At 39.8% G+C, this 26,427-nt stretch overlaps 1 protein-coding gene across 1 annotated transcript in view; it reads right to left on the bottom strand.

Annotated features, from left to right (window-relative positions):
* sh2d3ca (SH2 domain containing 3Ca) overlaps nucleotides 1–21,382 on the bottom strand; it is a 51,051-nt gene extending 29,669 nt beyond the window's left edge. Inside the window, exon 1 of the mRNA XM_079256880.1 lies at nucleotides 21,247–21,382. Within this exon, the coding sequence (XP_079113006.1) occupies nucleotides 21,247–21,327 (81 nt within the window). The 5' untranslated portion in view covers nucleotides 21,328–21,382. The remainder of the gene's footprint in view (nucleotides 1–21,246) is intronic.
* Between the last annotated feature and the right edge of the window lie 5,045 nt (nucleotides 21,383–26,427).

Here is a 26,427-nt window from a genome sequence, read left to right as displayed (position 1 = left end):
CAACATTGGGATACACCCCTGCACATGAACATTCAGAAGCATTTGTCTCACTACACCAATCCTGATTGGCTGATGGTAACGTCATTTAATAGTATCCGAGTACATTACACAGACTAGAAGCTTGATTTACCATCCACACTGGATCCTTTCAATAACTTCCATTGCTGGAATAGCTGCCCCACCTCGATTTTCTCCACAGACTGAGGCATTTAACTGCGAAATATATATATATCCTTGTGGTTTTTCATACCACAGCTAACACAGGGTTCCCTATGAAAGATCAGGGGTATGGTTAGCTGTGTCTGCTGTAACACACAATGTAACACACAATTTAAGTCTTTTTCGAAAGCACTCCGGCGAGTTAACCAGACGCAAACCTACCTCACACCAGAAGAGACAGACTCCTCAGGTATTTATTTAATTTTGAGTCATATCAAACATTCTCGTAGCATCTATTATGTACCTTTCACAGCAGCACGAGTCAGTGTTTTATTTAATAATTTAATAGGTCATTCATATTCTCTAAAAATGGAATGAATATGAGGCAACTACCTCTGTTGCTGCTGCAATGAGATACCGTCATACAGATGACAAATTAGTTATTATATAAAAACAAATTTGATTTCACTGAGAATTTTTTAAAAGTAACATCATTGAACTGAGGGCCTGATAACGTGTGTGTTTATCTATGGTACTTGATCCTCCCAAAACTAACACAAATGAATAACAAAGCTCCAGGGAAAAAAGCATGTTGTAGAACAAGGTTGTTTTGTCTTAATGTAGCGGATCAAGTCAGTCTTTTCTCAGCATCTCTATCCAAGCCTGTCATTCATATTTTAATGCATCTTCTTGTGTGATTCATTTCTGTTCCTGCTTTAGTTTCTGGCTTTAAAGCCCACTATAATGCATTACCTCTTTCCATTCCTCTCTCTCCCCATCTCTAAATCTCTAATCAACCTGCTCAACAGCATCTATCAGCACTTTGATGAGAAAACCATTACAGGGAGTGAAACGGTGGTGTGTCTATGGATGCGAGTTTGTGTGTGTGTGTGTGTGTGTGTGTGTGTGTGTGTGTGTGTGTGTGTGTCTGCTTGTCAACATAGCAAAAGATATATGATGACAATCATTTGCCTAAAGGGCTAAATGTCCTCTGTGTGCCTGCATGTGACAATGTGTGCTTTTGTTTATCATTGTGATGTACAAATCCACAATCCTGACACACATGAATTGAAATGCATCTTTTTGGTCTCATTTATCTTGTGATTTCTTTGAATCTGTTGAGGGTTTGCACATAACAGGACAATCTGGGGCACTGAGAGGAAAAATGGAAATAAAGTTACCCAACATTACAGAGATGTACAAAGAGAAAAAGAGAGACATATAAAAACTTTTTTTTATCCCAGTAAATTTACACAAACAGAGACACCCTGACAAAAAACACATGGCCTGATGAGACACACACATACAGTCGGGCACATTAAGATTTTAATGAGGCTTGGCTGTTATATACAGCTGCACTTCCCCTCCCTCGTCTCCTAACCCATGGGTTGTGTTAAGCAGGCCTACAGGCTAACTCCCTCTTTGTCACAAACACATAGTAAGTAAACATCTCAATTACCAATTTTCCTACCAATAAAAAGACACAACAAGCAGAAACATAAAAATAAAGCAAACACACTAATAAGTCCATGCAATATGAGGGATATACGCAAGTTCAAGCAACTACCAGCAGAACAAGTGAAGGGATGAAGATGACAGACTCATTTTGCATAGTCATTAAAGAAACAGCACACTCATGTCACCCAGAATGTGATGCACAGAGTGATTAAAGATTACACATATTTAATTAGATATTTCTCTGAATGAAATTAGGTAGTTTGGTTGAACCTAATTAAAATCAGATTAGTTTAATGCTTCTGTTAATGACACAGCAATGCAGCCACACAGTGCATTGCTCTAACTGGATGAAACACTTAATCTAAACAAATTCATTTTGAGTACATTTAAAGTTCAGTTGAATAAACTTAAAACAAATAAATAAGGATTTAAGCTGTATCTTAGCCATTTAACCTAAAAAGAAACCTTTTAAATTAGTTTTTCTTTCTTTTGAAAGCTATTTTCAGATGTTCTATGACACCTAATGTTCATTTTAGTGATTTTTCCTTTAGCATTAAACTACCAAAATAGTTCTTCCTATTTCCTATGCACATTATATGCATGAATCTGAAACGCATGCACAAAAATTTTGCAGCCCATGCCAACATATTTGTACACATTGTGAACAGATTTGCAAATGAAGGCTGTAGAGATGTCGCTTGGACACCTACATAAGGCAATAGACCATTTTCGCAGCAGGAGTTCTGACAGGTCAACAGGAAATGCACAGGTGTATTAATGATGGCTGGGTTCCACTTGGGGGAGGCTCCTGCTGTTTTGCATGCTGGGTTATTGTCAAGGTTTACCGGAGCATTAGAAGAAACTTAGTCATCATTAACATCATTTAAACACCTGTTCTTTACATAATGTGAAGAGCCACACTGTTTGTTGTGAAAATGGTTTATTCTTGCTGTATTAACAGCATCTTGTGAAATTAGCTTAATAAGAAATTTAACTTTACTGATGCTACTTAGGACACAGTCCCAGTTTGCAGCCAAATCTGAATCTACAGTTCAAGATTTAGGATTTAAATTCCATTTATTTTTAATCTTGAGAATGTATTTTTGCTACGAGACATAAATGAATATTCCTAGCATTCAGTAGATGTAAACATTAATGCAAAACAGATGGGAAAAACACATGATACAACATTTATAGCTTTACATGTGACTTATTCATATATTTAAACATAAGACTAACAGGAGGGTAGATATACAAATCAGTATCATTATGTGCAATAAAATAAAAGCATAAAATGCCAGGATTACCACACATGAAACCAAATAATTTGTAATCACACTAAATTACTTTAAAGTCAACTCAGCATCACCACGCCTATGGATGTTGTTGCCATGGTAACTCCATATTCTGCATGCCTCAGCTGGTGTTTCCCTGAGGAAAAAAAAAAAATGCCTGGGTGTGTTTGAGTGTGACAGAGAGAGAGGTTAATGTGCCCCATGTGTGCTTTGCTCCATCATGTGCAGTGAAGTGTACCGAAGAGGAAAACATAGCTGGTTGGAGACAGTTATCATGGTATGCCCATTGTATGTCCGACTGCGTGTGCATTCATCTGATCTGTTCCTATTGCATCCTTGAGTCATCGCTTTTCCCTGCGGCTAAGTGGCTGGTCAAGTAGTTCAACACTGACTGAAAATAAATCATTTCACAGTACAAACCTAAGGAGAATATGTTTATAGAATCAGTGGATTCAGTTCCAACAAAACAAAGTACTTTAGATCACCTAAAGACCTGATCGTAAAATACAGCAAAAGATGAAAAAACAAATGGAGCCACAGCAGAGTTAACAGCCCACTCAGTCTCTCAACATGACTCATACTTAAAATTTGCAAACACTGCAGTATGATCTGTGATGACATGTGTCTCTGCCAATATGGCAAAGACAATTTGATAGTCTTGTTTCCTCTGAGTATACCATTATAACAGATGTGCATTTACACCTAAATCAAAGATCTATAAGTCATGCACACGCACAATGTCTGTGTGCCAGAAGATCAGATGTGCATACTCAGTGACAAACTTTTGTTTTTCGCATAGCTTTGGTCTGGACACTATGGTCCAAGTGTCTTGTGAGTTGTACAAGACAATTCTTAATTATTGCTTTCCGACATCATGTCTGATTAAGATGCCAAGATTTTTCATTTTTTAGATCCCAGTTTGATTTAAAATACAGTCTTAAACAACGTTACACGCTGTGACAAGCCTCATTAATGAGTTTGCAGTTTCCTTTTATCTGGAATGCTGTGACATTACTATCAGGTCTGGCTGCTGCAGCAGCAGCGAAAACTTTAAATGGACTTTAAGAGACTTGAATCTCAAGCTCAAACCCTGCTAATAATAGAACTCGAGATGTTTGCTAACCTCAGTGGACTCACCCGTCCATCTTGCATGCCCTGGCCACAGCTCAGTGTAATCAGAGAGAATGGGGGATTTTCTGTCCAATCACTACATTTCCGCCTGCTTTTTTTTTGCTCAAGCTTTGCTTCTTACTCACTGTGGTGCAATTTATAGACAGCTCAAATGTACACACATCTGACTCATCTCATGGCCTTCCTTGACTTTCCTGCTTTATATCCCACTTCTCATCAGGTTTAGCTTTCTCCATCTACGGTGCTTTAGGCAAACGCAGCAGCCTTTCACCGTCTCTTGAGACGTTCTGCTCCGATCCTTTCCTGAACTTGTCTGTTTTGCTTTTCTTTTGTTTTTCCCCGCACACCTCCTTCTTTCAGACTTCTAAAGAGAATGCAAGTTGAGGGAGGTCAGTTGCCTCATTTCCACTTTCTGACAAACATCACGGCTAACATCTTTCTAAAAAACTTTATCTTTCTCAGAAAACAGATGACACAAACCCAGTTGCTGTTTGGTTTATGATAAATACTTAACTTTTCTGTCATCTTACTCCATTATATTTATTTTTGTCCTCCTACATTCTCCCATATTTATCACTCCTTTCACACTTCTTCATCCAATTTTCTCTCAGCTCCTCTTCTGTCTGCATCTCCACTGATTGGTCTTCATACATCCTGCTGCTACAACATGCCATCTCTCAGCTGCACATCATATCATTGTCCCGTCGGTGCACATTCCCTCATTGCTCCACTTAGAATATCGGTGTGTCGATATTTGTCTGAAGGTGTGCTGACATTCAGACAAATATCTCTGTCCATTAGCTGGACAGAAAGATAGAGAACGAACAAACAAACAAACAAACAAACAAAAACACACACACACACACACACACACACACACACACACACACACACACACACACACACACACACACACACACACACACACACACACACACACACACACACACACACGCATTGCTCTTCATTAATCATAATGAGCATCCTGACTTACTTTCAAAGCCTCAAGTATTTATGTTTGACTAAACTCAGACAAACCTGAGCCGGATGTAGTTTTATTACAAACAAGAACAAACATACAGTAGTGGGTCTAAATTTGGCTTGTCAGCTGCTTTTTAGAGGAATTGGACAGATCTTATCATTACTACTCCATTGTGTGCTTTACTATAATTGGGTACAAAGCCTGGGCCCAATGAACAGGAAGAATAGAACAGAAAAAGCTTCTCATGTCCATCAATAAATCAAGTGTGGTAAAAGATAACGTCTTTGAACTGACCACAACTTTTACTCATTACTGGAAGTACAACAAAGTCAATAAGCTCGATTAAACAAACTTAGGTCATTTTATATGATAAAATGTTTACACAACTCCATCCAATCATATGCCTCGCTTCCACAAACATGTGAGTATCATCTGCTATATTGACCAGAGACTCTAAAGTTAAAAACAAGTACGATATTCTTTTTCACAGATGGCTGAACTTGGTTTCAGCAATAGTAAAGGATAGTGTACGCCATCAGAATAATACTGTTAAGACAAGGCCAAAGCTAAATAAAAAGGCTTGACTGCCTGGTAGAAATTCTTTTTAAAGATGATAAAGGTAATATGAATATCTATATATCAAATCTGCACATCACCCAGACTCCTATTACCAATGTGGTCAAATACAACTTAAAGGTTTTCTCTTTGTCTTATTTCAAAATTTAAATATAATTCTGACTGTATCTAGACATTTCCCAGCCTGTCCATTTAATTTATCAAACTTTACTTATTAAACCCCTAGGCCTCTCTATAAAATCCACCACAAAAGTTCAAATTCTTGAACATACTTGAGGTAGATTCTATATGGGAAATCTGAGTTTCTGCCATCTACCAGATTACTGGTACTGGTATTACTCACATTGGAATGAACGAACTTCTGTTTGACTTACATGCATATACGTACATGGAAACTACACGTTATACCTTACTTGTCTGATTTAGTGTGTAAGGCTAATATTCTGTGTTTGCTTTACTGCCACATTCTTCCTCACAGTTGCTAGTCTAAATAAAACTGAAAGGAAGCATAATGTGACGCACAGGACCAGTTATAAGTTTGGACACATCTATATTCGATCCATATCCTACATTTGCAAAAGCACTGAATTTAGTTTTCAGTTAAGTCTTAGTTTGGACTTACATCCAAATTAATATCTGGTTTGATCAGCTTTTTGCTAAATTCCAACATTCTTCTCTCAACCCACAACTTTTATTGGTCTTTTCACCTCAGTTTCACTCCCCATAAAGATTATCCTTCCTTTGTCTTTAATTGAAGCAGGAGCTGTCTATGACAACTGGTCCCAGCTGGCAGAACTCAGATGCTTGGGGCAGTTTGTTAACTCAGCTGGAAATATACACCCAACCTTTAATTTTGGCAGCTCAGAGAAGGGCTTGCGATTGGTATGGCAGGCTTCTGAATGTCATTGAGATGTGCTGCCTTAATAAAAAGGACTTCATTGTGACAAATATGCTAATAATGGGGTGGCAAATTAAAGTCCAGTCACGATGTAGCACATCTTCAGCTTTAACGTCTCTTTTTACTAAAAAAAAAAAAAAAAAAAAAGAGGAGGCACAAGACATTTCCCCTGGGGGTAGTGCCACTTGCTGTCATCCTCGCTTCTCCGGGTTTAACCATTAATAGCCAATTTGGTACCTTTTTAGGGTAAAAGGTCATCACACTGATGGATGGAGGGTCACAGGACTCATCAGTGCTAACCACCCTCTGTTAACACACACACACACAAGCACACACATTATTTTGATGAGTTGCAGACACGCAAAGTACACACACATGCACACAAACGGACACATGCACTCATAGACACACACATCCATTTCTTATTTGCTGTTTAACCGCAAGCCAGTACCATTACTATCCACACCAGGACCATCTATCTTGACAGTGACAGGTGTGAAGGGGAAACCACAAACCCAAACTGCATTTCTCAAACACAGTTAAAGAGGATGGGGACAGACAGGGAGGAAGCATGCAGGAGCTGAGGGATAAACACGCAGCACATAGGCTAAAATGAGGATTGGAGGTTGGTGAAGAGGAACTGCCTGGCAATTATTTATTTACCAAATTCCCTCGATATGATGAAATACTTACAAATATGTAAATGTATAAACTTTGGTTTATGATATAACTTTTAATGTAAAAGGGGAAAAAAAAAAAGTAGATGACCAGAAGCTGCTGCCTTGTTACCACAGATACACACACATATGGTGACACAGCATCTAATTAATTAATCAATGACCGACAGCAGAGGATTAATCATCTTCAAGAGTTGAAATCCAGCCAAGAATCATGGACATATGTCTAACAAAGCATATCAAGGCATTTGTTAAAGATTATGCACCGATTCACTTGGTTATAATGCGCAAGTAAAAATACTTTCACCAGTTCGAACGTATAGTGACTGGATTCAACTTTAAGTTTCAAGCTAAACAAATAAGTACACACTTAAATATAAAAAAATCAGAGTCTAATGTAGCTGAAAGAACTATGCAACTATCAAAGTATGACAAATATTTGGAAATTAAATAGGGCCCCTATAATGTGCTCCAAGTAATTCACAGTGGTGGTTTAGGTTGTATTAGGATAGTATTTGGTTTTTGCCATGTTTGTGTTTAGTAGACACTTTTGTCAAAGTTCTTAATCTAACATATAAACTCTGATGGCTAATAAACTGTTTGGGACATTGGACAGTATGGTGTTTATGCTTTAACCATACTTCAATATATGGCACTATCTACTAACAATGACTTGCAGTCCACTTCTGCGTATGTGAATTTCAAAGTATTTTTTTCAACTTTCATGTAAATTGTGAGGTTGCTAGCTGACAAAATAGACAAGCTTACAGCACTAACAAGAAAACAGAAATACAAAGAATGCAGTAGCAGAAACATCTCCTGGACTCTAAAGTGTCTTAACTTTGTATGAGCTGACTTCAGCAAACAGCACAAAGCAAAAAGGTTTCCTGCAGGGCTTTTAGACTTGGAAAGTTAAATAACAGGGAATAAAAAGGCAAATAAATTGCACATGGGACATTGAAATGTTAGCTGTGAGTTTTTGTACATATTGTCTTTCAAAAATTTTGGTCAAGATGAATTGCTCAGCGCTGGGGACTGATCTGGAGCCACTGGAGCCAGTTGTCCTGAGAATATTGCGGTACCACCTTTTGAACACTATTTGATGATCCCTCACACCTTCTACACAACAAAGTATGGAAACTACAGATTACATTCAATGTGTCCGTCACAGGTTTCTTTAAGCAGCTGGAAAACAGAAAGATATCAGCTTTTGCCTCCAAAACAGAAGAATTGACAATTGATTATTTCTAATGGGAAAAAAAAATCTACCACAACATTATCATTTCTGCTTAGGGCATTAATGAGGTGTTTTTTCAATTCATAAAAATGAACAAACAGGTACAAATATTCCCATGCCAACCCTTGCTTGTGACTGCAGTGTTTGCTAATGTCTGGCTGGTAACATGTTACTCCGTGTGGCATCAGTCTACACACACAATTACCAATTCTAAGGACAACAATGATCCATCGACTGGTCTTGTATTTTGACACTAAAATATGCACAAAATAGGATAATAATCTAGTTAGAAATCCAACAGCAGACACATTAGAGGATAAAGACAAGTGCGTTTAAGATAAGGAGAATGGACAACAAGACTTTTGAAACAGAAGAAAAAACCTAACAGAAGAGGAAATTAGCTGATAAAAGAGAAAGAAGAAAAGTAGAAGGGAAGACACAGAGTGGTGTTCATATATCATAAGAAAATGTTTGATGCTATTGGTAGACAATGAATGCATATCAATCAGTTATATCTCCCTATTGTAACCACACACACACACACACACACACACACACACACACACACACACACACACACACACACACACACACACACACACACACACACACACACACACACACACACACACACACACACACACACAAGCTTCCTCATAACCCCATCCATGTAGCCAGCAGAAAAAAAAGCACACCCTATAGAGAAGATGCCATTGGCCAGAAATGATGTCATCTCTTCCTGGGGTTGAGCACCAAGCTTTACAATTGGCTGGCTGAGATAGGCAGTCTGAAAGCGCTGCTGAGGTATCAGTTCCATTCATACAGAGGCAGCAATGAAGCGTGTGTGTGTGTGTGTGTGTGTGTGTGTGTGTGTGTGTGTGTGTGTGTGTGTGTGTGTGTGTGTGTGTGTGTGTGTGTGTTCAAGTGTGTGTGTTCAAGTGTGTGTGTATGTGTTTGTGGGTGCGACCACTCCCCACTGAGCCATACAGGCAGAGCCATTAGGTTTGCGTCCATCATTCTGAGGCACAGACATTACCTGCTGGGGTACTCCCTAATGGACGCTTCTTTTGCCACACACACACACAAAACACACACACACACAAACACTGGAATTTCACTACAATGCACACTCTAAAATATGCATGTACCCATGCGTGCACACACATGCACATTTGATGGGGGCTGGTAGATGGGTGTTGTCTCCCTGTTACCAAGGTGTTGTCATGGTAATGCAGATGGAGCTTTTACTGCTAGCTGGGACCTTCACTTTGCAACACACACTCTCATAACGCTTTTCATTGATGCTTGCATGTGCACATCTTTGAGAGAAGGCTTGCCTTTACAACTGTTTTCAAGGAACACAAATAACAGAAAACAGACTTCCTGTGTGTGGAAGTGTTTGTGTGAGTGCGGAGGTGGAAAAGTGTAAACACTCTCAGGAGAGACAGACGGTAGACACATCCTTGAAGAGACGCTTATTAGAAATTAGCCTGTGGTTGCCCGTTACAGCATGCTGCACACTCAGCATCATCCATTTCTGTCTGTCCTAAACCATTACATTTCTTAAATGCTGCTTCGTTTTTAATCCACTCACACCTTCCACCTGACCCCGATAATTTTAAAGTATGATCTCACTAACTGCTTTCAATTGCACAAGACTTCTCAAAAGATGCAAACCCACCCGTAACGTTAAATGCTGCATTTATTACATTTAAGACAAATCTAAAATACACACCATGGATGTATAAATCTAAATGTCACACACTAAAGAAGGCACTCAACCAAGCATAATAATGTACTTCTTCATGTCCTGATACAGACAATAATTGCCTTTCTAGGGAACGCTCTGTGCCTGTGCCTTGTCCATTACTCTCTATCTGGAAACTTCTATTACTTACTTATTATATTCAGGAAACATAATAACCGCTATCTTCTGCTCAATCGACTCTCTCCCCTCATCGGTTTCTCTCTGCTTAAACTAATCACTGTAAGCCAGTCATCCTGGTATGCATGAGTTATATGTATTATAGCACATGAAGTATGCATCCAGGCTGCATGACTTCCATTATATTGGCAGGAGTATTAATCTAATCTTATCTCATCTAATCTGAATGTAATTATACCTGACAAAGCTATCGCATTTCTGTCAATATGATCAAGTTTACACTATCTGGTTCAGAATAACACTCCAGTCTGCTCCATTATTAACCAAAAGATGTCATTAACACAATTATAGGAGCAGAAGTTCATTTGTGTCTCCATGTGTGTACCTTGTGTTTCTGCAGCCATGCAGATCATCACTTGTTCAAAAAAAGAAGGAAAAGTTCAAAGTCAATGCAGATTCAATGACTAGCTGCAGCTTTAAATTGTGAATCTATACATACATTTATGTTCAGGCACGTGCATATACATGGCCAAGTGTCTCTGCTAGAGCAAGTGTGTGTGTGTGTGTGTGTGTGTGGGGGGGGGGGGATTAGGCGGGTGTGTCATTCTCAGCTGTTCTCTGCAAATCACCCAGAGACGCTTTAACAGCCCCGGGTCTTTTCATAAAGGAAAATGATGCATTAAAAACTCCGCAGAGGTCCAGGACCTTCAGTAACTCAAACACACTTTACCCAATGGGATTTATTAGAATTCAGGGCAACACTGTAAAAGAGAGTTGGAAAACCTTAGGCTACACAAAGTTCCATAAAATCTTTTTTTTTTTGCCATGAAGAGTCAGCCTTTAAAAATAATTACATAATTAGACATTTTAAACAAATATTTCCTGAAATTAATTTACATATATTTAAGCAAATGCTGTTTTCCAGACTGCACTTTTGTATAGCATTTAAAAGCAGTGTCTCCAACGTTTTCTATCAAACAATAAGCATTCGAAGCATGACAGCCCAGTTCCCCGTGCTGGAATATTCATTAGTTTCAATTGGGGGAATTTAGCCTTTAAGCCGTGGCAGCCTGATGTTTAATACCCTCTGCGTTGTCTATGGTCAGGAGAGGTCAAAGATGAAGAAAGCAAACAATTGCCAACCTCCTGCTCCAAATCCCCCCAGTATGCCACTCTCCCTCTCAGCTGTGTTTCTCCCAGCATATGAAAGCATGGTGTGTAAGCGTTTGAATGTGTAGGCGTGATAAATCCACAGGTATGTGTAATTTTTTTCAGAGAGAGTCTGTTGGAGAGTCTTCAGAGACAGGCTGTTAGACACAAAGTTTTCGGTCCTTCATGTCAAATCTGAAAGTTTACTGGTGAAACCTACCCCCCCATTGCGCAAGACCTTGCAACTGAATGATCCAGTAAATGGAGGCCTGAAAGAAGATTAGAAAAAAATGAATTTGTTCACCTCATTTTTAAGTTTGAAGCATTAAATCCCCCTATTAACCTCCACAGCATAAACATCACTATGTTTTTCTCACACTCTGCGATGGACTGGCGACCTGTCCAGGATGTACCCAGCCTCTTGCCCAATGACAGCTTAGATAGGCTTCAGCTTCCCTGCTACCCTTAATTGGACAAAGCCCTTAGAAAAATGAATGAAAGAATGAATGAATGAATTTCTCACACTCACAAAACAGATTTAAATGTGCCAAATTAGCCTTAAAACCAAAAACAAGAAAAGAAAGGAATGGACAACTAAAAGTAACAACTTAAAAGAAAAAGAATGTGGACATCAAGATGTCATTAGACCGTGTCCCTCAGGGAGTCCTGTGGGGAGTGCAGGGTGACAGAAAGCCTGCCAAAGACCACTGAGTCCTCATACAACTTATATCAAAGAAAGCTTGGTCTGCATTTCCTGCATTAATAGTTGGATGCTGCCAAAGTTGCCCTTTGTCACTGATTCTGATCATGACTTATTAACAGCTTTGCTAAGCACAACTGTGCTGCAGAAGGGTCTGGTTGGGTGGTCTCAGGATTGGGTCTCAGCATTTTGCTGATAATGTGGTTTTGTTTGCTTCACTGGGCCACAATCTTTGATCAAAACTGCCAAATCAGAGACCATGGTCCTCAGGTGGAAAAGGCAGGGATAACTTCTCCAGGCTGGGAATGACATCTTGCCCGTGGTGGAGGCAATCTTGTGTCATGGGGTATGGTTCTTGACTATGGGAAGAATGGAGCAGGAGATCAACTGGCGGATTGTTACAGCTACCACAGTGATGCAAACCCTCCATTAGTCTGTTGTGGAAAAGGAACAAAAATAAAAGACAAAGCTCTTGATCTACATTTCATCTACTTTTCTACCCTCACCCACCAAATAAAATGAGAATTTCCCAAACTTTATTTACACCTTTATGGGTCTTGGATCTCACATTTGACTGTATCTCCATAACAACTCATAATATCTGTTCTTACTGTATGAGATTTCAATAATAAGCATAGTATTTACCACTTGTAAACACATTCATACAAAGACAATCAATGCAATTCAAACTGGTGGGAATTGGGGAAAGATTACAAAAAACACATTAAAGCAACAAATTCTGAAGCTGTTTTCACAGCATTATATTGTGAGGTACAAATAAAACACGCAAAACTCTTAGACATTAACAGACCTTTAGTGTATGTAGCTACGGTGCATTTCCTTGTTTGACTGCTTTGTAAATGGCTGTCTGACCAAATGTGATACTCAGAGTGGACAACACACTTCCACTGACTTATTTTGCTTAACTATCCTGTACTTCGGACTTCAGAAGACGATTCTGGTCTAAAACACTCTGATAGCTTCTTGGCAAAAAGCCTCGAGCTGTTTTAGTGCAATGGTCTGTTAGTCAAAAAACACCTGAAGCTAATACATTATGTCCTACTCTTAAAATATTGCCAGAGAGGTGTATGATCTGAAGACAAAGGACACTTTAAACTAACCTGCAGCCAGGTATTCTTTAGAATAATCTCTCCTTCACCGGCCCCTATCTAACCTGTGATTAAATGCACAGCAGCATTTACAGCAGCTTTATATTCTCATGCTCCTCTATTAAAGTTTTCCCCTATCATTTCAGGAGAGAGCAGATGATTACATGAAGCACTGAGCTGGAAAGCTCTGTGATCCTGGCCTGCAGCTAAAAGTCTTAATATAAACAGGCCATTTCGTTTTTTGCATATTCACTTGTTTGAATAGTGAGCATGTTATGCTCTTCAGTTTGTTGAACCATAGGGCGCCTAAAGGCACATTTCTGCAAGACAGTCTGTTCTGTGCTCAGACTTCGCATCGGTTAGATTCATTTAAACTCTTTTTCTAATCCTTTTCCCTGATTGCCTTCCAGTCTGAAGATGGATCTTATTCAGAGCTGAGCTTTTAATGCATACAATTAACCTTGCAAACAAGTTAACATTATTTAATAAGATGCTCAATGAGCCATATGTCAACACATCTGCTAATTCACTTTTATGCCTTTAGAGATAAAAACACCACCTTTTAAAGTAAGTTGCCAAATAGTGACCTGCAGCTGAAGAACCACTTAACTTTCAGTGCTTTATCCGACCTCTTAAGCTGAAGAGGAAGATTTAAAGAGAGCCTAAGCACAATGCATCAGAGGGACAAAAGCACTGCTAAAGAATGAATCGACATGGACTCTTTAGCGTCCCGTTAAAGGAAAACTCAATACTTCCTGTAGCTCCTTCTTGGTAAAAGCCTTCAAGCAAAGATGCATTAAGTTTCTCTTGAAGATTATCTTTGCAGATCTTCTGCCTTCATTGGATAAAGCCATAAAGACAGGAAACAAAGTAGAAGAGAAGAACTCAATGTTTTACAGACACTCTTTCCAGTCTCAAACTCCAACATGACTTAGACAACATTCAGACAGTGCAGTGTCTGCAATTTTAGTGTAGACTGAGAGTGCCCGTTTTCTTCAGGTTTTAAAGTTATCAATTCACTCACAACTACGTTGATAAAGTATTTGCAGGGGTGTACAAAAAGTCCTTGTAACCAAGGAACCTCTGCATATTTTTCTGCTGCTAAGTCATGACAAAGAGACAGGTCTCCTCCTCATGAGATACGTTTGTTTTTTAGGTTCATGTCCCCAGAGATTATTTCCAAAAGCAGATTCCCTGTTGCTGGTTGAATTCTTTGAGGAAACCCTGAGTGCAGCCTCTTCTGCCAAATCCAACTGTGCAAATGTTTTAAATATAGGGGCAATTCTTTGCCTTATTCTGCCTTTGAATCTGTGTTTGGGATTTCCTTACACTCTAATAGTCGTGCTAGTAATAACTGAAGCAACGAGAGATATTATGATGCTGGTTCAAAACCTGCATGCGGAAAGATCAGAGGATGGCTAAACATACAAAGCAACCAATTTAATGGTGAGTCTGTGTCATCCTGTCTCTGGCAACAGTAAACAATATGTACAATCTCCTCCTTCCCTGCCAGGCATGGCTTTGAATGTTCATGTATATTCTCATTGAGCGGTAATTTGTTTCGGAAGCACAAACAATGTTGTTATTCCAAACAGGGTTTCAAAACCAATTTAAATGCTTAAAGTAAGACAACTTTTTCATCATATCTTAACACTGGACGCTAACTAAGGCAGAAGTTTTCAAATTCCCATGGACGGCTCCTAACAGTTTCAGCGAAGGCTTAATAGAAGTGAAGATATGCTTCATAGTTACATTATTTATCATGAGAAAGCCTAATGTTTATGAGTTGGTTAATAAGCTACAGCTGATCTGCTGTTCAATATGGTTTTCCTACTATCCTAGATTCTAAAACTAATAATTGCCTGAGGATCAAGTTCCGCCTTTTGTCTGAAGTGCTGTCTGATCTCATCTTATAATGATTATAATTCGCATCTGTGATATTAAAATAGTATTATGATGCATTAATGATTAAAACTCAGTGTGAAGGCCTCTGACTTTGAAATCTGTTAAACATCCTGTGCTAAACAAGTTGATCTAAAGAATAGCTGATCAGTTATGGGACCTTAAACTGAGCCTTTTCTTCAGCTAAAACCAATACAACAAGGGTTTAAAACATCCATTACAAAACAGTAACGAACCACACTGAAGAATGAAACTCAAACAGTCATAGAAACATGAAACACGAGCGCGCACACGCACACACACACACACACACACAGAGCTGATTTACAAACACACAAATAGGCAGTCTTTCTCCTCATTAGTGCCAAAAACATCACAGTGCTCTAATGAGGATATGGACTCTGGAACAAGGCAATTTAAGCAGACTCACACACACAGACACACATGGACACACATGGACACACACACACACACACACACACACACACACACACACACACACACACACACGCACGCACAGCTGCCCTTCACACCATGAGCCTGCAGGGTGTGACAGGCAGGCACGCCAAAAGAGGATTTGTGGCGAAAAGCTTCGGGGAGGAGAGGGGGAGAGAGAGAGATAGAAGAAGCAAAGAAGAGGGGATTACATGGTGAATATTTCAATACTAAAACAAACCAGTTGGTTTGGACTCTCTTTCTGGCATGCACTGAGTAACACACACACACACACACACACACACACACACACACACACACACACACACACATAAAGACACAATGGCATTACCAGGACCATGTTTTCTAAAGCTAACTTGGCACTAAACACAGTGGGGTGATGGGTAAAGCTAAAGCAAAACCTTCAGGATGCTCTCACACCACATTAAGATCCAGACAATGAAATATGCCCACAGTGGAAACATAATAAAATTATTTCCACAGTTTCATTTTGTGTTATTAAATTGCTACCTGCTCTTAGGAATAGAAACAAGGTAATACCGAGACAACACACTGAGGGGAATTCAGTCTAATATAGCGCACCGATTCAATATGTATGATATCCAAAAGAAACAACTAATATACCTGGAGTATGTGATAATTGGGCTCCTAAAATTTTATACAAACAACAAAGCAATATAAGTTGAGGGTTGCAACACCTGAGTTTGCCCGACTTTGCTTTCACGCTGCAATGACTCAAACAAACCGGACAGTTTAAATAATGTATTCCCCTCCTTGCCAGAGGTGGCACAGCATCAAAAAGTACTGAAAAAGAAGATGAGATACACAGTGAAATAAATAAAAGTTACATCACATATATGTGGCTCTTCAAACACTGGTGTACTCATCTACTAGTAAATCCCATTCTAGCAGTGTGGGGTCGACAATGCTTCGATCAGAACTTTTACTTTGTTCATTCTACAACTGATCACAAGCCATTTTTCCAGGTCAAAGCCAGCTGCTATCCCACTCTAGAAAATGTTTCGGTTATGTTTAACAATGCCCTGTGGTGAACCCACAATGCTCTTTGCTTTGTCACATCCTGTATTTAGCTCACTTGAAGTGGACCATGACCCACGTTTGTAGAGTTTGCTATTGTCAGTGTAAATCAAAACTTGTTTGCACATTTACACCTCCCAAAATGGAGACTTTCCATCAAAACAGCCGATGTGAATGTACCCTAAAGAGAAACTTAGTCGTAAGAAAGGTCCACAAGGGCTGGTGTCCTGCAGGTTTTAGAGGTTTCCCTGCTCCCTATTTAAATTAAATATGTTATCAATAGCTTATTTTCAATTTCCGACCAGGCCTGTTAATAACCCATTCATCTGTGAAAGAAAGTAAATGAATCAATTAATAAAAATATATAGACATTTTTAAATTTATCATTTACCACATGATGTGCCAGAATTATTGCAGTGCAAAAAGTATCCGCCAGGGAGTAAAATACAAGAAACACATTGTGCAGAACAGGGTTTTGAGCACAGCTTTTACCACAAAGTGATGCAAAATGTCCCAGAAACTGTATTTATCAATACGATACAGATAACACTCAAAAGGTAATGTATGAAGTAACCGGACTATGTAGGGTTTACGTGGTTGTACACCTTACCAAGCCACAACTGAAAGGGGAAAATAATTAAAATTGAAGAGTAATAGAGACAAAAAAAAACCTAATATTTCCACCTTTTACAGTAGTTTAAAGTCCAGTGAGGTATTTCTCCATCACCCATTTACTCACCCAAATACAGTGTCTGTCAGCTCTTACATCCTTGCATGGACAAATCAGTGTATAGAAAATGTATGCTAAAGTGTTGCAATAAGATTCAGTGTCCTGGGTCTTTACCAAGCACACATTTTAAGCTCAGTCTAATTCAGTCTGTCTAAAATAAGTCCAGTTCTTCTTTGAAAAAGAAGTAGCCTGTCATATATTTCACTTTGTTGTCCTACACAGTCTTAAATCATACAAATCATTTCTCATGATGAAATCAAAGTAGCTATTCAAAAGAGACTGAAACAGACATAAAGAAACAACTTAAAAATTGTCCAGTGTAAGACCACATTGCACAAAATCCCTGCGAGTCTGAACGAGCAGAACGCTGGTTTAAGTTGCCTGTGACTGGATGGCAGAGAGGTGCCATGTTGCAGGGTTAGAGGTGACAGCAACATTCCAGATAAAAGAGGGCTGCAGGAATGCTAAAGGACAGAAGGGCTGGCTGCCGGCTGGCATGACGGCAGCCACATGCTGGCCAGGTCAACGGGGAATGAGGCTACAGAGCTGAGCAGGAGAGACACAGAGACAGGAGGGGGTTGAAATAGAAAAAAAATTACTTAAAAAACAATCAAAGCAGAGGAAGGGATCATTCTGGGTCTTTGTGAATCTGTTTATGTATTTTATAAGTGTGTGTGATTCTCTGAGATGATGGGGAGTTTCACCACTGCAGGAGGCCAGCGGGCGGTTGCATTGTCCCACTTACAGTGACATGCTGGAAGCACTGCAGACACAATTGTTAAGCTCCATGTCTATGTGTGTGTATGTGTAAGTGAGCGAGTCCATAGTTGGCATACTGCAGTCTAGACTAAAGGATCAAGTGTAATCTCTCCACCGATACAGCTGATGGGTCTAGGTCACAGACCACTGTCAGTTGCAACATCCTTTCTGCAAGTCAAAAGTGTAACAATGTGGTATATAATCATTCACATCTTTTTTTTACAATCATCTTTTTAAATCTTAAAAAAAGCAGTAATACCATTGGACCTTATTTGGCTGCAGTTAATACAGCAACCTGAGTAATCTAGTCAAACCTCTTGCAGCACTGCGATGGAAGTAATGTTCACAGATTTTTGCACCATGCATGAACCAAAAAGCTGTGAACTCTCTGAAGAGCAAACTAACAAGAAGAAAAAGCCAATGTGAGCAAATTTATGTGAAATTAATGATGCACATAGAGCAAAAAAAAAAAACAAACAAAAAAAAAAACAGTATTTACTCAAACACTTTTATACACTAGAATGACGATACACTTTAGGTTTTAATATACAGCTTTATTATCTTATCTTCATCTTATTAAAATCTGATAAGTGCTAAATAAAACTAATACTTATAGCCATAGCATACTATGTACACTACTGTAATTTCCGGGCTGCAGAGCCCACCTGCATGTAAGCCACACCTTTACCAAGCATGCAGCAGCTCTATTCCCTTCTTTAACAGCCACATCGATCGCCTTTGACTTGAAGGCTGCATCATATGCATTTCTTAGTGTGTTTTTCATGATGAGGGAGAGTGCATGAAGCGCAAAATGACTTGTTAGCCAGTAAAAATCCATACATGAGCTGCATCAATGTTTAAGCCACAGGATTTAAATTGTGTGACAATATTACAGGAATATGTTCACCTAAAATTCAAATAAACTCGATTATTTCACAACTATTTAAGGATTCAAAGAAGCACAACACTGATAACGGAATTGCTCCCATTTTTTAAAAATTTGAGGAATACTTACAAGATGACATAAGTATACTTCAACCACAGAAGTGGAAGAAATAATGCAATCAGTTTACACTTGCGTGGTGGTAAGGCCAGTTAAGGCGTCATTGCCACGTGCTCCATGTAGGTTTCGCCGAAAGTTGACGTGCTCCTCTTCCAGACGTAACGTGCACGTCACGTCGGGAAGAGCACAATTCGGCACAGTTAGGCAGAAGTCCTCCATTGTGATTGGTCAGTTTATGATTAAGTGTTCTCCGGATTTTTGGAGCTTCTCACAGGGTTGTTGTGGTAAACACAGAAGAGAAACTGCAATGCAACGCTGTAAACCTACGCTCAAGTGCGAGAGTACATTTCACCTGCATCAGTTGCACCAACCCTACTGTACAAAGGCAAGTATAAATCCAGCTTAACATGTTAGCTTGTCCACGCTCGACATCATTATGGTATTTTTGCACAATAATATTCATAAATGAACAAGCACAGCAGCGTTATAAAGTAATAATCCTGCCAAGCCTTCAGTCTTTGTGATAACACTGTAACTACCTCATAAGTATTTAAGTCACTCTGAAAAACACAGGCAAGATGATAAAGACATTCTCCTCTAGGGTTAAGATTATGTTGGGGTTAAGATCGTGTCAAGATTTAAAGATTTAAATAAGATTAACTTCTCACTAAATAAGTGAAAGGTTTTGGCTTTTAGGCTCGCAAAGATAGCAGTCGCTTTCACACACTAGTTAGGCGTTCAGTAAGACATGTTCATTTATTTCATAAGATGAAAGCACACTGAATCCACAGCTCACCGAAAGTGTAAGAAAAAAAACAACATCTCGAGTGTAAAAACTTAATGATTTTATTACCCCCTGCAGGTGAAGAAGAAGAGCCAATGTGGCATTGAATGGCAAAGGAAGTAATGATTAAAGCTCCTCTGGTAGCAGACAGTATTTTGGTTACATGACACTGCGTCATGCTTGACAAGCTTTGTTTAATTTGAATGGATTGTAGAATCAATATTAAGTCTTCAGACAAAAATCACACTGTTAGTAAACAAACCCAAGTTGCTGTTTTCCTACCCCGAAAGGCTCCCACGTAACTCTTATCATTCAGCGACTGGTAATTAATTCACGCCACACTCTCTCTCTCTCTCACATACACACACACACACACACACACACACACACACACACACACACACACACACACACACACACAAATCCACCTCAAGCACCATCACACAAGAACCCCATGAGAGATTTAATTCAAATACCTTCATTACACTTTAGTTATGAAACCCTTTGATTTAAACAAAAGCAGATGCCTCCAAAAACCTGGATCCAATAGAGTATTTATTTGAGAAGAGTATTTGTTTAAGAGTAGAAAAAAAAAAAAAATCCAGGATAAAGATACTGACCATTTGAGCTAGCTGAATTTCCCTGCTGCCAAAGACACATTAAACAAACAGGAATCATTTCCAAACACAACTTTCCTGTTTGTAATCAAGGGGAATTTTTTTTTTTTTTTTTTTAACCAAAAAGTCAAGAAAATATGATTCTTCACGCATAAACAGACAGCAAACACAGGTTAACACAGACAAATACTCTGTTGGTGTCACTTTGTCCAAGAATAAGGTCGGATATTGAGTTTCAGGCAACAAGCCAGAATTAGACCAAAGTAAAGCTGATACTTTTGGATAATGTGACCCACACCACACTGTACCCTTCCGACACTTTCTCCACCTCACACACAACTTCCAAACACATATCTAAAAGCTCCCCTTTCCCACACACAGCTCCCAGACCCCTTCTCCTCCCTCACCCTTCTCCTTCTAACTCTCTCCACAGTGTTTTCTCACAGTCCATCTGACACCCAAAGTACTGTACAGTCTATGATATCATCCGTCTGCCAACTACACGGCAGGCTGACATTACCGGCTGCCGGGACAGAAGAGGAGCCAGCAGTGTGCAAACCTCCCACCAACACACACACACACACAAGCACAATCCTACACACATCCACATGCATGCGTCTCTTAATGTGCCAAATAGGATTCAACTTAGTGGAATCAAAGCAAACCTAGGACAAGTGCTGACATTTCATGCAAACACTCACCTGCACCTGCATGAAGGACCCCCGGTAGAAGCAGCATGCTGCAGCCGACAGGGCACTCCACAGACTACACCTCTCCGTCATGATGGGCACACACCTTCCCCGGATATCTTCTTCTTCTTCTTCTTCTTCTTCCCTTCTCCTTATGCCTGTGTCCTCCTCTACTCCACCCGGTGTAAAACCCCAGCCCCTGGGCTGACTGAAGCCTGTCCCACCCTTGCCTGCCTTCCTGGCTACTAGCCCCTCAACATTGTGCCACCACTACAAGTAAAAAAAAATAAATAAAAAACAGGAGCTGCGAGCTAAAACAGCTAACACCACAGCCACAGCTTGCAAGCGGCAAAGAGCATCAGCTATTCCCTCCGAGAAGCCGCTAACAGCTGGCAGAGATAAGAGCGAGAGAGGATCCAGCTCCTGACATCTTCTGCTCTCGCTCCGCACTTGCTGCACTTCACGCGGCTGCGAGGGATTACCTCATTGCTTGCTGATGAAAGGAGTGTGGGTGGGGGGAGGGTGGACCGGAGGGAGGGAGGGATGGAGAGGAGGGGTGTGGGATGTGAGAGAGGGGGGGGGGGGGGGGGAGTTGAACGCTTACAGGCACAAGCTGGGAGGAGTACTGCCGAATTGCGGGCAGAACCCCCCCCCCCCACACACCCCCTTCCACACATACACACAACAAACCCCCCCCCCCTCCCAGCCAACTTCAGCACTGAAACAATGCTGACAAGCGTTGGAGGTGGGGGGACAAGGGACGATGAAGAGTGAGAAGCAAGAGAGAAAGTGAAGAAAAGATGGGAGGAGAGACAGAAAATTAAAAGACGAGATGATGAATGAAGAAGATTAGGTTTTAGGAGAGGGATGGAGGACGTGTGCAGCTTTCAGGAGGAGTTTAACCTTTCTTTTGCCATGAAAGGAACCAAACAGTGAATATTAATCTCCCCTTTTTAGTCCTCCTGCATTCTTACCACATGCTATACATCACTGTATCAGGCTCAGTAGAGCATTTGGTTCTTGTGGTGAAATGTTGGCAGAAATACTATCAGTGTATCTGTGTGTGTGAGAGAGAGTGTGTGTGTGGGGGGGGGGGGGGGGGGGGGGCTGAATATAATGATGTGTCTTCTAAAAAGTCACACAGGCTGCAGCTAGACAGCTCATTATAAGCCCAAACACAGAGGCAGGTGTTTCAAGGATAACAGGGTGTGATTTTTACCGGTCCATTTCACTTAGAGACCACACACACACACATAAACACACATGGAAAAGACAGGAGGGGTGGGGCTCTGTCTCCAGAGGCTTCGGTGAGTGACATCATTGAGGACGCTTCACCATGGCAACACAGCGAGAGAAAAAGCTTTGACAGCATCCAAAATTCTGACACTGCACTTAGTTGAGTCTGCACCACTGCAGGGAGGCAGAATGAAAAGATGGAGCCAGCGGTGTAACGCACTCACTCACAGAAAACAAAATGCTACTCCTTGTCTCTGTGTCATCGGGTCCTCTCCGCCTCCAACAAACACACACACACATGGTATGAGATGATACTTGAAATCACTTTTGTAATCGGTCTCTTGAATGCAAGCTTTTGGGTCAAAGGAAAAAAAGGAAAGAATGAGGGGGTGGGGGGATCAGATCTGTGGAACACAGGATGGATACATTAACTTCTGCTTCTCGTCTGAATGCAATCCCAAAACATCCAGTGCTGGATTAGACAGATTACACAGTGGGGTCACATATAATCTCTCGGAGGCTCCGTGCACTCCTTATTTCAATCCTATGTAATACCAAGACAAAACAATCATAACAGCGTACAGAATGTCACATCTGGCAGCTGCGCCACTCACTCACCATCCAGATTTTCTGGCTGATGAGTGCAACCTCTTAAGGAAAGCAACACAGAAGCTGAATTGTTAAAGCGAGTTGTTAAACCCAACCCAACACTGTCAGTAGGAATTACCGATCTAATAACCAAGAAAAGAAAGAAGAAACTGGTTTTAGGTAAGAAAAGTCTGTCTTGCAACATAATTGGAAGGTTTCTGGAAAGTTATCAATGCCTGCAAACCTACGTTTTTTTAAAATGGTCGGTCTGTTCTATGGTATAAGTCTTAAAATATGTTGGAAAAAATTTAAGACAGGAAAGATGGAGAGCTCTGCTTACCTTGTCAGTATGATTACTAAAGCTATTACACACTATAAACATTATGATCATATTCACCGAACCAGTCAGCCACGCTCTGTGGCCATCCCAGGAGCAACAACTCAGATCAAAAGGATTTAAATGTTTCATCGTTGTTGAAAGTGGTCACTCGAAGCAAAGTTGATTAGCAATGACCCCTACCACTGTAAGGACAGGTGAACTAAACCACAAAAGTCACCAGTTTGTTCTCTGCAGGAGCCAGGTATTTGTTTCATGAAACTCTGCCTAGATTAATGATTGAAGCCCTGTTGGCTCATTTTTCCATGAGGATGTACATGAGGAGAAAGCATCCAGCTTATGGGTGCACATCTAGTGATTGTTTTGAGGTGACGCTCTGAAAACTTGTTTCCAAATGTCATTTTGCTTCCCCAGATAAATATCAATAAGATGAAGAGAAATCAACTGGCCGCCATGGGCAGCTGCAGGATTAAAGTCACCCTCTTACTTTATGCTTTACCCTAAATACCACTTTAATTTGACTCATCTTACTTGTTCATCTTTCTTTCTTTGCCCTCTCTTATTTTGTTCTATTGATTCCCTTTAAATACATGATTTTTTTTTGTATGATTTGCTCCATTTACGGGTGCTTTTTTCATACTGATATTGAATTTCACTGAATATCCTTCCCCTTTAAGTTTTTTCTTTGGCACTGTCATGCATTTATTGAATGTGCTCTTCCTTATTACACCATTCCTGAATGTCTCCTCTTCCTTTCTCCACTCTCTGTCAAACCCAGCCTTTCTCCAGTCACTCTTATCTTTGTGCACCTCCTCTCATCTCTTTCCTTCTTATTCCTCTGATCAATATGCTAACCATAGTCCTCCAGCCTCCTCTTCTCTCAGAATCCTTTCTTTACTCTTTTCTTCTGCCCTTCACTTCCTCTTCATGGTCATCCCTCCACCAACCCCTCCTTCTAATCTTCTATCTCTTATCTCCTCCCCTGCTTGGAGGCGGTCTTCAGTTAAATATTAATTAGTGAGTCTCATCCCGCAGGCTGATAGGAAGGACAATGGAGATTCCCTGCATGTGCCTGCAAGCGTCCCACTAATGAAAGTGTGTCTTTGACTGGATGTGAGGAAGACGGGCACACATGAGATAGAAAGTGTGTAAGTGTGAGATGAAACAGATACACTAAGGGTCGATGAAGATTACATGTGCAAACACATGTGCAACTACGTCACTGTGTGCACATGTGCGTATGTGTCTAAAACAAAGACAAGGCAACTCTTGGTGTTAGAGGGGTGCGGTTAATGATTTGTGTGTGTGTGTGTGTGTGTATGATTGTCATCTGTGTGCTTTCACAGGGCAGACCTTATTCACCTACTGGTTAATCCACTTTAAACCCCAGATATGTATTTCAAAGCCTGTTTGAAATATCAGCCTGTTTTAATGATACAGACGAAAAAAAAAGACGCCTGTTGGAAGCGCAGACTTTGTTCGCCCAAATGTGTTGAAAAAAATCTGATTTAGGTGTGAAATAGAGCAATTTAAAATCAGCTGCCTTGCTATAATCACATTAAAATGACAAAACCTTTCACAAATGTGTTGCTGTAGCAACTAGACAAGTCTTGTGCATGAATAAAGCAGTGTGGAAGTGAGATGAATGTGTTACAATTTCTTGCTTTATGTGATGCTTAGTGGCACAGTGACCTTGAGAAGTGAACAAAATTGTAGAAACGCCCAAGAATACTAATATACACATATATATATATATATATATATATATATATATATATATATATATATATATATATATATATATATATATATATATATATATATATATATATATATATGTGTATATATATATATATATATATATGTATAAAACCATGCACCAATTCCTGAAGCTCAGCAATTTTTTCATTTAACTCTAATTCAGTTTTCAAAGCTCAAAGCAGCTTTAAAGTACAATCAGAACTTTTACATCCAGAAATTCAGATCATGATTTTAGCAGTGCGTGGTAACTGATTCCTTTTCATCCGCCAGTGCATGGCAGATGAATATTATGTCTTGGACATCTTGGAATTCAGGAGATGTCAAACGCTGGATGGACCAAATTCCCTAAATGTCACCAGTGGGTGAGGTTTGTTGTGGATGGTTGCATAGCTGCCAACTTTTTATGACCAGGCAGCCTTGTCTAAGACACGATTCATGGTCTCTGTAGATGCTGATCTACTTTGCATAATGTCACCGTCTTAAAATAATGGCCCATGTTTTTTTTAAGGTTTTTTTTTTTACCACCCCACCAAAGCTCAAACAGAAATCTATCTCTTGTGTTTTTAATATTTCCAATATTTTTAATATTTTCTATTCCTGACAACAAATATACTTATCACACCATTTAAGTGCCATAGTTTTATTTTCATATCACCCTAAATCTCCAACCCCTTCTATGTCTTTAGATAAACTTTAAAATTTTTCCTTTAGAAATAATGTCTTGTAAAAACAATGATGGTTTTGTGGTATGATGTTATGATGTTACATATCTTGATTTGAGTATAACTGAAGAGTTTATTCCTAAAATGAGCAAATGAAAATACAGCATCATAAAATGAGTGAATTAGCTTTAACTTCGCTTCAAAATGCTTCACCTTGTCGTTGCAGATCTGGATCTGAATTGGATTTATTATCAAGTCATCCATTCTTCTGGGCCATGCCTGGGTGGGTAGATCATTTTGAAAATGTGTTGTAAGCATTAATGATCATTCAAAACATAGATGGAAGTCCATGCTAATAACAGGGGAAGAGCTGTCCAATTACGTCTGTTTTCTTTCATATTTGATCCAACATGATCCAAAATGAGCCAACTTATGAAATAGTAACCAAGGGTGTAAAATTGTGTCTAGACATGTGTCTGTTCGCTGTGTTCTGTCAGCCTCTTTGCCAGAAGGAGGACCAGTAACTGATTACTTTCAGAGGTGTGTTGCCCCCTCTCATAAATACCCTCCTACATACTCACATACACACACCCCGCTCTCACATTTACA

The sequence above is a fragment of the Telmatherina bonti genome, assembly GCF_933228915.1.
Source record: "Telmatherina bonti genome assembly, chromosome: 17".
NCBI lineage: Eukaryota > Metazoa > Chordata > Actinopteri > Atheriniformes > Telmatherinidae > Telmatherina > Telmatherina bonti.
Note: the sequence above shows the minus strand (reverse complement) of the source record. Positions and strands in the feature narration are given on the sequence as shown.